General features: G+C 53.8%; 1 protein-coding gene across 1 annotated transcript in view; it reads right to left on the bottom strand.

Moving 5' to 3' along the window:
- The window catches only part of HTT (huntingtin), a 123437-nt gene that overhangs the window by 40630 nt on the left and 69421 nt on the right, over positions 1 to 13386 (bottom strand). Inside the window, 11 exon segments of the mRNA XM_032493076.1 lie at positions 278 to 420; positions 1524 to 1759; positions 2055 to 2177; positions 4692 to 4808; positions 6267 to 6403; positions 7949 to 8097; positions 9003 to 9058; positions 10531 to 10692; positions 10791 to 10869; positions 12154 to 12377; positions 12762 to 12839. Coding sequence (XP_032348967.1) covers positions 278 to 420; positions 1524 to 1759; positions 2055 to 2177; positions 4692 to 4808; positions 6267 to 6403; positions 7949 to 8097; positions 9003 to 9058; positions 10531 to 10692; positions 10791 to 10869; positions 12154 to 12377; positions 12762 to 12839 — 1504 coding nt within the window.

Below are 13386 nucleotides of genomic sequence, written 5' to 3'. Positions count from 1 at the left end.
TCACTGCATGGCTAGCATCTTTTAACTTCTCTCTTGAATTTGCCTTTTTTAATCCACAATCATATATAAAGGTGACAAAAGCATGTTGGCCTCCTCAATCTTTAAAACAAGAGGAAGCCCTCAGGTTTGCTGTTTCCACCAGCAGAAGGTTTTCAAGCAGATACTGAGCAGTGCAGAGCTCACTGGCAGCACGGCCCCTACCCCCACCCCCCCACCAGAGTGCGCGACGCCGGGCAGGGCGCAGCGCCGCTCTAGCAAGACTGGCCGAGGCACCTACCGGACTTGAAGATGTGGATCAGACACATGAGCAGGGTGCCTAGCTCCTGGCAATAAAAAGTATGCTGCTGTTCACTCATTTCCACTCTTAGCTGCTTTGTGACAATGTCCTCTAAAAGGATGCCAACCAGCTGCAGTAGAAACCTTCAAAGAAAGGGAGAAGGGTGACACTGAATTAGGTGACTGTTACGGAGCACTTCTGGGAGGTGTATTCATAAAAATCACACACACAGCAGATGCAGACAGAGCGAAGATGCAAGTGAAGTGAAACGAGCCAAGTGCAGTGTCGAACTCTCCCCCTCTGGACAGAGTCGCTCTGCCCTGCGCATCACTCTCTTTCCCTGAGACAGCAGCCAACACGCCACCTTTGAAGGACCTTCAGGAGGTAAAACGAGGCGGGTGTGGTGTTTCTCTCAAGCTTTGCAAACTGTAAAGCAAGCTGATCGCCTGCCGCAAAAGCTTCATGTGCCGTCCACTTAGCCACCTGCTGGTGTGTATCAGAGGGAGCCACGGGCCGCCCTGCAGAGCCCCAGGCAGAGGGCACCGTGCAGGCTCGCCAGACTGACCTGCACACACCCCCCAGCACCTCCACGACGACCAGCCCAGGGCGGCCGGCACGGTGAACGCGGCAGGAAGGAGCAGTCCTCAGAACTGCGCCCGGGACACACTTTAAGGGCTCTAACTCTGAATCCAGCAAAGGTGGATCAACATTGTCCACACAACAAGTACACACAGGGCCCGAGTCGTGACTGTTGCCCTCGGGGACTTCCCAACAGCTATGGGGACACACACGACTTGATGCCACGAGTAAGCCGGGGAGCACAGTGGGAGCAGGCTGGCCCGGCTGGGAGAAGGGCTCCATTACTGACCGTGTTTGGGACGGCCAGCACACGGAGGGCACAGAAGTAAGACTGACTTTCCAGCGGGTTTCATCGGTTTTCAAACTCTCTGCAGGCAACGCATGCCCTTATCGCCTGCACCCAGGGTGGGCCACCTCCACGCCTACTGCCGTGGTGACCGCTGTGGTGAGCGCACGGTGACCGCCGTGCAGTCTTTCACGAGGCTGCGGGGACGGGACAGAGCCTGCAGAGAGGCTTGACCACGGCCACTGGCGAGGCGGGCCGGCAGGGAGAACACACAGACTCCTCTGCCCAAGGAGCAGAGCTGAAGCAGGACTTCCCGACCCCCATACGCCGGCGACATCCTGCAGGCCGGGGACTGGCTCGTGGCCCAGACGCACAGCCTACCTGGAAAACGTTTCCTCTGGCGGACTCTTCGCTTGTCCTCCCTCACTGTGTTCCTCCGGCACCGAGCCACCGCCCCCACCTCTCAGCCTACTGACGACGGGGCAGGAGAGCAGACACGGAGGGAAGGCGAGCTCCTGAACACGGGCAAGAACGATGTCCTCGGTGGACTGGGAGACCAGCACCCTTAGGATGGCCAGGATTCCCGACACCCACAGCTGAACGGTGCTCACAGAGGCCTCGAAGAAGGAAAATAAGTAAGTTACAGCTAAAGAAAAAGAGGATGAAATTTTCCACTATTGCCAATTTCATTTATGAAATTTGCCCTCATTTTACCCATTCTACCAACAAATCTCTGTATCACTGGTCCTCACAGTGTGGTCCCAGACAAGCAGCATCAACATCACCTGGGGACGTGTTTAAAATGCAACTTCTCAACCCCACCCGGGCCCCAGCAGAACCCCCAGGCGCTCCCGTGAACCACCGCATGCGCAGAGGGGAGTCCAAGGCGCCATCGGGAGGAGAGACACTCACCAGTGTGTCTGGAGTGACAAACATGCTCCGCAGCAGCATGTCCACGGGGCGGAGGGAGGACGGGGCCAGAATCTCAAACAAAGTGTTTAACACTCCAAGGGCTTCGTGAGAGTCAACGTGCATCTGTTGCAAATAAACATCACGATGTTTTCCAGATGCCAACAAAACACCAGCTCACGTTTTACAGCTCAAGGTCAGATGGGGTCTCAAGGTCAGATGACCTTGACTGTCCCATCATTACCACCCCCAAATTTAAACGCATTTAACTTCAGTAGTGACCCAGGCAAACACCCTTCAGAACAGCACTGCAGCAGCTCTAGTTTTTCCATATGGAAATCTTCTCGTTGAGATTTTTATTATATAAACTACACATGCTTGCTGTGAAGGCTACAAATACATAAAAGCATGAAAAGCATTAGCTAGAAATGCACCAGCCTGACACGATCCCCATCCACACCCTGGGAGCCAGCCCTCGTGCCACTCTCCACGCGCATCACTCACCCAGACAGGGTAGGACGTACGCTGCTTTCTTCTTTATTTGCTTCACCTGCACCCCATCCCTACCCTGCTTTTTGGCAACAAATCAACAAACTGGTGTATTTCTACGTCTTAACTTTCTCCACATTCCTACAACCATATGTCCAGACGCACGCAGAGAGGCTTTTAAGTTGTTTTGAAAGGTCATACTCTAAATGTCTCTGCTTTTCTCCCTTAAAATACAATGGATTGACACAACATTATAAAATGACTGTAACTCAATAAAAAAAAAAAAAGTGAAAAAAAATACAATGGAGAACTCCCAAAGCAACAGGTTTTAAAACCTGACATAATCTTTAAAGGATGAAAAATATTTCAGCTAAGTCTCTACCACAGTGTATTCAACCACCCCCTGCTGAAGGCTTCTGTCACTGCTGACGAGGGTGCAGACACAGTACATGTCCCTGCACGGGGTGTGACTCTCTCAAGGTGCAGGTCGAAACCCGCATGGTGGGGAGACACCCTGGAGCTGCTGCCCACCAGCTCCCTCTGCCTGGGTTCTCTGGAGGAACCGCCGTGTCCACAGCCAGGGCCCCCGCCGGTCATGCAGCCGATCCCAACCTTGGTCTGCATCTGCGCAGGGACACCCCGATGGCAATTTCGTCCACCCTGCACCGCCCCCTTACCCTCTGCTCTTGGCCGACCCCAGCCCTCGTCCCTCCCCACTGGCCCTTCTACCACCCCTCCCTTGTCCTCTAGGCGCCACCCCGCATCTGTCCCCTTTCCCACTCCTCCCTCCCAGCCTCTCACCAACACACACCGGCCGGGCTTCTGCCCCCTCCACTCCCCCAAAACTGCCCCCCAGTGACCTCCACGGTACTAAGCCAGGCTTGTGCCTAGGGCCCATTTACCCCAGTGGATCCATCCCTCCTCCGTGAAGCGCCCTTCCTCCTGGGCGTTAAGAACACCGCTGGCTCTTCCGTCCCTTCCTCGTCTCCTTCGTGAGACCCTCAACTCCCAGGGCTCGGCTCTGTCTCCACACCCAGACTCATACTCCCAAAGCCCATGTCAGCCTCCCCAGGGTGCCCGCCTGGCATTGTTTCTGGTGTGTCCCCTGCTTAGCTACCTGGCAGGCACGTGCCAAGTGTTTCACAGACCATCTTCCACTCAACCTCACAGCGGCAGAAATTCAGCTGGGCATTTACTATGCATGCCAGCCTTCAACCTCCACCTTCCTCAAACTGTGTCCACGGTTAAGAGAGACTAGGATAAAGCTTACAAAGCACCACCCTGAAAATACGTACCTATAGGCCTGGAATCCAGGGCTACATGAAAACACCAAATCAACCAACTTACTAAAATTGTCATCTGTTAATCTCACCAGAGGCCAGCCCCCACCCGGCATGAGCGGCCTCAGGGTAACAGGTCTGCCGTGAAGCCAGACCAGGACTGAAGTCACAGAGATGGCGCCCGCGTGATGCCATCCGACGCCAAGAGCACGGCCCCCGTGAGGCCCAGAGCTCTGGCTCCCCGGCCGGGGTGAGCAAAGGGCGCACACAGGTGTCTGCGGACGGCGTCCGACGTGTGTGAGGCCCGGCGCTGCGCCGGCAGCCGGTCAGGTCTCCCGGAGGCACCGCGCAGAGCGCCCTGTCCTCAACGCCACGCGGCAGGTGTGGGTCAGAGAGCCTGCGACGCTCGGGCTCCGGCTCCTTCCACCGCACTTGTGGGGACCACCCACCGCGTCGTTCGACTACGGAAGTTCTGATCGGACCACAGGAACTGCTAAACCACTTCATAAGTGAGCAGGGGACACACACTTACAGATGGAATGAAGAACGTCTAACTGACCAGGATGAGGGCCGCCGTGCGTCAGCGGGACAGGACACAGTGCTGGAGCCCCTTCCCAGAGGGTGCCCTGGGGACCTAGGGGCCACCTTGAGCCCAGACTCCACACTTGCCAAGTGGAGACACCAGCAACCTGGGAGGGTCGCAGGGCATCAGCGCAGACCCCACGGCCCTAGAGACGGCGGTGGTAACTACCAACACACGGGTCCCCCTGACCGGGAAAAGAGCCAGTCACGAGCACCCTCGTTTGGGGGTCTTCACCCGCTTACAGGGCTCACAGCGGCGCCACGGAGAGCAAGAGGGGCGACCACCGACCTGTTGCTTGGCCAGCATCGGGAGGATGACGTCGGCCACCTGTCGGGACAGCCGCTTCCACTTGTCTTCGCTCTCCTTGTGGCACTGCTGCAGGACCAGGACGAACATCTCCAGCACCTGCAAGAGGGACGGCACAGGTGGAGCGCCCCAAGGGGGCTGACGAGCCCGATGCAGCCCTCGCCCCGACCCGCGGGAGGGGGCCTCGGAAGACGGCACTGGGGCCCCTGGGGTCGAGCGATGCCCCTGCCGTCTCTACGGCCAGCGGAAAGGCACAGAAAGAAAACCAAACTCATCTTAACCTTTAGCAAAACACAAGCACAGCCTGGACCACGCTGCTCTGCTGCTGCCCTCTGCCTCAGTGTGCATTAACTTCAGTCCCGTGCTCTCTGCCAGGGTGACCCCCTCCTGAGGACAGCCTGCTCCCAAGGATGCTGACGTGGCTCAGCACACGTCTGTGAGTGGTCACTTCTAAACAGAGACCCCTAAGAGACTGTGTTTGTAAACATGGTCTTCCTGGCGCACAGCCACTGTGAACATGCCGCCAGGACTGCTTTCGTGACAGCAGCTGCCCCGTCGCCTGGAAAAGCTGAAATGTTTATCACCTGTTTGTTCACAGAAAAGTCTACGACCCAGTCTAAACATACGAGCGATACAGACAGTGCCCACCGCCCTCCCTTGGCTGCCTCCCCCGCCCAGGGCCTGCCAGCACTTCTGCTCCGGGAACCACGCTGTGTCCGACTCTCCTCGTCAGGACCAGCACGCCCCGTTCTCACAAACCAGGCCGGGAACTCCAGGAACACGTGGCAAAGCCGCCCTCTGGGCCTCCCACCAACCTGCGTGTCTGCCACAGGTCAGGTGCTAGTTCTCAAATCTCTGCTCGCTGCACTTTTTATGTCATCATGGGATTCAGTTAAACACTAAGCATTTAATTCAATATGACCAAATTAACCAGACTGAGAACACACGAGAAAAGTGTTTCGATGAGAAAAGTTTATGACTTTATAAAGATTCGAAGACAAATAGCTGATTTACAAAAATAAGTGAGAAAGAGACAACTATACCAGCTAAAAAAACGGGGGGGCGGGGGGGGCGGGGAGCTGTCATTAAAAAAACCTGACTTCTGCAGTTAGACTGCTTCAAACTATCTGAAATTCCTGCTCCTCCTTTAGAAACACAAAGCCAGAAATCAGCTCAAAGAAAAAAACCATGGCCCTCCATCAACACAGTGGTAGATAAAGGTACAAATAAAGCCTCTGAATTATTTCCGGTTTGAGATTTTTAAAATCATTCTGTAGAATGCTACCATTGTGATCATCACTGTCGGTTAACTGATTTTTGATCTTCGTTTTGGAAAAGAAGGCTCCACCACGTTTGCTACCTTGAATGGCCTTGGCCAGGCTGCACTGCCTTTAAGACAGACCCCTACCAAGTCTCCCGTCGCCTCAGGCCCCTCCCACCCGAGAGCCCAGGGCTGGCCCAAAGCGATGCCCACTGACCAGCAGACAGCCGGCCACGTGGCACTTCCTTCCATCCCTGCACGGACAGTGAGGACCAGTGACCGCCCACACCTCTCACCTGATGGTACTGGATGAGTCTCAGTAACATGGACACCACCACCTCCTTCTGGGTTTCAAGCTCTTTTCCTGCATCAGCTTTGTTGGTTCCTCTTAAAACGAAGAGGTCGTGGACTATGGGCCGCAGGGCCGGGATGGCTGTGGGCACAGAAGGGCACAGGGTCAGGGGCAGGCACACTGGAAGCCAGCGGCAGCACCTCCAAACTGCTCAGGAACTGAGGACGCCCTAGTCCACACTTGGCTCTGTGCTACGGGGTAAGTCCGGGTTATGAACGATGAGTCGTGAAATTATCTGTACACCATCATGGAAGGCCGGGGGTTTTCTCTGACACTTGATAATGTTGAAAACAAACCAACAAACCTGGGGTTTCTGCGACATAATGTTACTTCTGATACAAAGAGGCACAAATTCAAAAGTCAAATTCAAAATAATAATACCTTCCAACTAACTAAAACAGCAATGTTCTAGTCTCATGCATAATCTGTTTAAAGATTCACCTGAAAAAACAGGTGTTTTTTCAATAGAAAACATTTAGTCAAAGTATTAGATTTCTATGCTAAGTAATTAAACTCACTCTTCTCATCAAAGAGGGTTTTCCCAAGTCTTGTTTTTATCCAAAACAATGAAGTAAATTTGTTAGTCTAACAACAGCATATGAATAAACCATCTAAGAAATGCCTCACTGAAGGGGTGCAGCACAGCCATGTCACCAGGGTTAGTGAGAGGCACACTCTCTCACCCTAGTGACCCCCAGCCCACCCCCATACTCGCTGCCTTGTCCACAGGTGCCCAAGCTTCCCAGCAGAAAGCAGTGGGTTTGGCTGGCCATCAACTTTCTATCCAAAGACCCTCTGATCCGGGAAACCTTAGTCATCTCTCTACTTGACATTTGTGTTTCAACTCTATCCAGTGACCCCAAGGCCGTATGTGCAGCCACATGCCCATCTGCTGAGGCAAGAATGTGAGCCCCAGCACGGCTGTGACAGAGTCGAGCAGGTGTGGAGCGGGCGAGGGTCCGAGCCCCTGCCCCAACACACAGCTTGGTGGTCACCGCACGGCAGTGCACAGAAAGGGGAACCCAAAGTGGGCCGCCTACAGAGGTCTTAGGAGGTGCCCCGACCATAGTTCAAATGCCTGCAGATTCCTGACAACGGAGCTGGGAGGAATCAGTGGGAAAATGCTGAAAGGGCAGCTGAAAAAGTTCAAAGAAATAGTCACAGATCATTCTTAAAACCACACCGCCTCATTCCACAGGCTGGAAGGAGGCTGCCCTGAACAGCTGGCTGGCCATCTCCTGTGGCCTCATTTAAGCTCCGACACAACAATCAGGCAAAGCAGAAGGCCCCGAATCAAGGCCAAACTATACCTTCCAACACCCCTGGGTAACTAAATCCAGCATCCTGACACGAGTTGGACTTTAAAGTCCTTTGTTGCATATGGACAGACCAGATAATCTGCGTCAGACTCTACCTACGCCTCACGTTATCCCCTCCCTGCTTTTACCTAAGTGGGGCATAGCTCCTGAGAGGACAGTGCACTCTCTCCCTTTCTAAACGTCTCCCCCCTGAGGGCACACGTGCACGCCCCCTGGCGCGGCCTGCAGAGCACAGGGCGGCAGGTGGCAGTGGGAAGCGGGTGCGGGGGCAGGGACGCTGGCGCCCTCTGGGGGGCCTGCCCGTTACCGTGCGTCGCAGCCTTCCTGCCACTGGCCATGACGCCGTCACAGAGCTGGATGATCTTAGGGATCCCAATGATCTGCTTTGAGTGATAGCGTTCATAAGACAGCAATACCAGGAAGAAAAAGATGTTTGGAATAATCGCCTCTGATTCCCTGGAAACAAAAACATCCATTTAGACACTTCCTTTTAAAACAGAAGATAATCAACATAAACAGCATAAAACTCCTCATGGTGCAAAGCCGAGAGAGAGCGCGTGAGAAACGGGGGCGTGCAGGGTGGGGGGCACAGGCCGAGCTGAAGGTCCCGCCCCCGGGTGGGCGCGCCGCACGGCTGGGCGGCCTGGACGGTCGGCAGGCTCTGCGCGTGGGGTGGGCGCCCAGGGCGCTGGGTGCCCAGCGGTGCAGCCCTGGCCTCTCCACGTGCCGCTTTGCTCACAGCTGCAGACACTGAGACCCAGAGGAGGAAGAGCAACTTGCCTCCAACCACACAGTCAAGGTGTCGCACAGTGAGAACAAGACACTGGGTCTCTAGGCCAGTGAGGCCCTCGGGACATGCCCTCCTGCCCTGCTTCCCTGCTAGTAAGTAGTTCAGAAACTGAAGAACTTTAATTTTCAATAATTACATACCTACAACTGGCAGAGCAGGAAGGATTAAAACCTCACCGTCTGAGAGGAAAAGCTGCAGTTAACGCAAGTGAAGTGCGTAACAGTCGCCTTCACTGAAGAAAACCACACCTAAAACTGTCTTCTCTAAGAAAAACCCGTGTTCTATCAAGTGAGATTTCACTTAGCAAACACCTACAACGAAATGCTTTGCAACGTGAAATGAAAACAGACAACGTGGGATTATCAGATGCAGAACTACTTCTAGACAAGGCTTGAGATACTTGATCATTTTTAAGAGAAATAAAACCCCACAGCATGTTAATCAGGTTTCCATTAAAACCAATGCCTAGCAACAACCCCGAACAATCCTTTAAGCTAATGTTCATGTTAACCTAAAGTTACACACAATCACATCGCAAGGACAGGAACTCTAAGATAGAAAACGCTGTTACCGAAACTGGCCAACTTCAATGTACTCAAACTGCTTCAGCACAAATCCAATGAACACCTACAAGCAGGGAAATAAAAATTTCATGTCAATTTAATGTGCAAACTAGGTTACTTCCCTTCACACTCACTTGCGTAAATCTTTAACAAGTTTGCCAACAGTAGGTTAATTTGTCTGTGTACAAGAACTCAAACGCATCCTACTGTCAGACTGGGTAACTTCAAGACGCTTTCAGGAATCCCTTCAAACACATGTACTCAACATGGAGGTGGAACCTCTTTGGAAACAATAAATTCCAGGAGATACCAGGGAGCACCCAAGACACACAGCAGGACTAGCTGGTTTCCGTTCATGGCAAACCAAATGGCAGGAATTTCCAGGCACCGGTTTACAGATAAGATGCCCAAGTCAGCCCATCTCCTCCCTCCCACCACCCCAGGATCTGAAGGAGCGGGAATCCGAGGGGGTGATGAGGGTGAGGGGTGGCCGCGAGGAGCAGAGGCAGGACGTTAGGCCTGGATCAGGGCCAGTTGTGCCCCAAGCACCAGGAGCATGGGACTTGCTCCGCATGCTCTCCCAGCCCCTGGGCGAGACACACACAGCAGTGCTCAGTAAGTCATCATCTGGCCCAAGTGAAACCACTTCCCTTCCAGTTTTCCCTCCCAGCTGTTCAAAAAACTGTCACTGTACTGAATCTGGGAACCAGGGAGAAGGGGTGCTGAGTGATAAACGCAAATCACAACTAACGTGAGTGAGGCTCGAGTGCTCATGGCAAGAAAACCTGACACTGCCAGAAAAGAGGTCACGGAGGCCTTGGGGGCGAGCTGCAGGCTTCTGTGCACCTGCAGAGAGCGGAGGGGCGTGGGGCATGCTGCACCTCCTCTCTCCACACCCACATCTGATGACCTAAAGGCCACTGTATCTGCAGGGAATTTAGCCAGCATGAATCCTGCTGTAGGAGAATTTGCATCACGAAGTTGACACGACTTCCAGAGTCACCTGTGCCTGAGGAAGGGGTAGCAGCTGAGGTCCACCAGCGCTCAGGCCGACCCAGACACAGCCACCAGGGACTGCAGGAGCACGCGTAAGGGCTGCCCTGGGAGGCCACGCTCCTGTCAAGGCTGGGAGCTACTTCCAGACTGTCTGAGACGGAGCATCACAGCAGCTCGTCAGTTTAAAATAAGACTCTGGGTTCTGCAAAGTGTCCCCCCAAACAATAAATCTCAGTTACATCCTACAATTTAAATTCAAGTTTATCTTGGAGTGGGGGAGGGTGAGTGGATGGGAAGAACCTTTGGCAGATGGGGAGTGGCTGACCCTGGACGGGGCAAGCTTGGGCCAAGGGCACCAGCGCTGGCCAAGGACTGGACAGGCAGGGCCCTCTGCATCCACGAGCACATGAGGCAGGAGGGAGGCAGCGACAGCGGGAAAACAAACCGCACACTTCTTTAAGGTAGTCTGCAGTGTCTTTTTAAGACAACCTTTATTAAATTATGAACGAGCGTGGCAGACAAAAGAGAAAAGTGACAGACCTGATCGGAATCCAGGAGGCAGTAATTAACCCGCAACTGAACCAGCTGTGCCAGCAAATCCAAAACCTGCTTCTGTAACTGCACCGAGGTTGTGGTCGTGTACTGTTTTAAAGCTTTTATGACAAGAGGCTCAAATAAACGAATGTGATTATGAATAGCATTCTGCGGAAAAAAGACAAAGAACCGCGGGTGAGTCTTCACCGCAGCGGGCTAGGAGCCGCACCCCGGGACTGCGCCCGTGTGCGGCTGCCGGCCCCCACCTTGTCTGCACGGTTCTTCGTGACGCCGCTGAGGTTTGTCTTCAGCTGGGTAGACACCTTCTGGAGCACGTCAAACCACCTGCCAGACAGGAGAAAAGGTGGGCAGAGAATACCCTTAGTCCTCTCCTGGGCGCTCAGCTGCCCTCCAGGCCACACTGATTCCCACTCACAAAAGCAGAGCGCTTCAAAGTCAGAAAGACCTTTACAGCCACTCCACGCGGCAGCACCAGACTCCTCTTTGAATGAAGATAATCAGTCGAAACAGAGTTTACAGCTGACTGACAGCCATCAAATCCTGTCGCCCGAAGCAGGCCACCGCAGACAGAGCTTTCCTCTGCCACAGAAATTCACTACTCGGCCCAGTCTGCGGTGGGGCTGAGAGGCGACGGTCACTTGAAAGATTCAGTGACTTAGAAGACATCACTTGATTTTCTTGGGAAAAACTTTCTTTAAATATTTACATCAATTATACATGCCCTTTCCTTTTTGTGAAACATATACAGAATTAAATGACAATAATCAGACACTTGTTTTATTTATACCCCACATTATTAGACAAGGTATTTAAAGAGCCTTATTTCTGAAACTTGGAGAAACAGTAAGTAGGTCACCAATGTAAAGCCCAAAACATGGGGCATTTTCCTAAAATGCTGTAGCATTTTAACCGTAGCTGTTTTTATCACTACATCTATGTAAAGAAACACAAGGAATTCCATTGTCACTACAGAGCAGGAACTCAAGTATCTGCGAATAATTCATAGCAATTTAAGAAACAACTACTGTAATTCCGGGCCTCATAAACACAACCATAAATTTAAGTGAAGAGACTTTCACCCACAAAGTTACAAAACAGAGCACTACCACCCAGGATTCTTCTATGCTCCCCAAATACCCTGACGCACTGGCACCACTGGGTCACCTCAGCTACCAGCCCCAAAAGTGCCACCAACACACAGTGTCCCGCTCTAAAGGGAGAGTCATTCACGAGCCCGGTTATCTCGCCGTGCCTGGCCACCTGAGGACTCTGCGTGGCCCCTTCTGGTTCGCTGGCACCGTCGGGCGGGGGCCCTCGCAGCCCCCAGGGAGCTGCTCTGTGCTCCTCTTCCTCCAGCCCAGCCTCTCTGAGACAGCAAAAGCCCCAGACCTCGTCTCACTCCCTGGACTGCCCACTTCTCTGAAGGCAGGGGCCATGCCTTCAGCATCTTTGCAGCAATCATGCTTCCCAGAGCTCTCCGAACACAAAAGACCATTAGAAGGTGCTGGCTAACTTATTTTTGACAAATTATTCACTGCTTGCCCTTTCACGCTTCTACTAAAGACACATCCTGACCCCACTGCTACGGCCAGAACAGTGGGCGGTTACCCGGAGGGGTCGCGGTCCTGCTCGGCCTGCACCATGTTCCTCAGGCTGGCATCGGCGAGGGCCTGGGTGAAGTGGGTGTATGGAGCCATGAAGCAGTAATGGTACAAGCCGGGCCTCACGCTGGAAGAGCCAAGGCGCTGCGCTCGGCCTTGAGACTTGCTGGGGTTGGAAGACAAGCCATCAAACTGGGAGGCCAAGTTTGTCCCAAAGAGGGTCTTCAACAACTAGAGGGAAAGAATTGAAACCATCAACACTGGACTTCACGTAGCACGAGCAACACTTTAAGACACCCGCCCCCCCCAATCTCAAATCCACCTGTAAGCAACTGGCTACAATCAGCAAACCCAGGTTATGGGGGGCACTGCAGGGACACTGGGACAGCAGGTAAGTAGTGAGGGTCCAGCTTCTCATGTCCTCTGCCCTCCACGGCGTCGGCCTCCCCTCCAGGAGAGGGAGGGCGGGAGGAGGACCCCTCTTGGTCCAGTAACGCAGAGAGCAAAGGAGTGATGCGTGGGGCTGCCAGGCGTGCCACCGGCACCACCTCACAGTGACAGGCAGCACTGCATCACCGCACCCAGTGAAGGGCTTCAGACACACCACCTTCTCACCTGCTGGACACACACAGTCGCCATCGTCGGCTCCCGACTGAAGCAGGACTTTAGGTACCCGAGGATCTCCTCAACACACTGTGGAAAGACAGGCGGGAGAGGTTCAAGTGAGTGACTCACGGGTGACATACTGCTGCTGGGAGCCCGGACATGAGACCAAAGACATGAGACGGTGCCCGTGGAAACCACGCCCAGTAGCAAGGTCGAGGGGACTCAGAGGCAGCTCTTCACCTTCCATCGTGAGAAGAGACAGTCAGTGAAAACCACTGACGTCTAAGTGGCTGTATCTCACTCTTCCTTTCATGCATCAGATACCCACTCGCTCGTTCAGACACCACCCAAGTGCCCACTGCCCCCAGCACCCAGAGCCACCCTGGGAGCAGGATGCTGAGCACAGAGGCGGCAAAGGCCGTGCGTCTGCAAGCCCCCGCACACATCCAGCTGCGTGTGGCATGTCAAGCGTGATTTATTACAAGAAGTCTTACAAGTGCCCTGCAGCAGTCTGCAAAAACAGCCAAGATTCGGGGGGAGGGTACAGCTGAGTGGCAGAGCCCGCCCCCAGCATGCACGAGCTCCTAGGTTCAATCCCCAGTACCTCCGTCAAAACAAATCAACGCCTAATGAC

This window comes from Camelus ferus, chromosome 2, assembly GCF_009834535.1.
Source record: "Camelus ferus isolate YT-003-E chromosome 2, BCGSAC_Cfer_1.0, whole genome shotgun sequence".
NCBI classification, from domain to species: domain Eukaryota; kingdom Metazoa; phylum Chordata; class Mammalia; order Artiodactyla; family Camelidae; genus Camelus; species Camelus ferus.
Note: the sequence above shows the minus strand (reverse complement) of the source record. Positions and strands in the feature narration are given on the sequence as shown.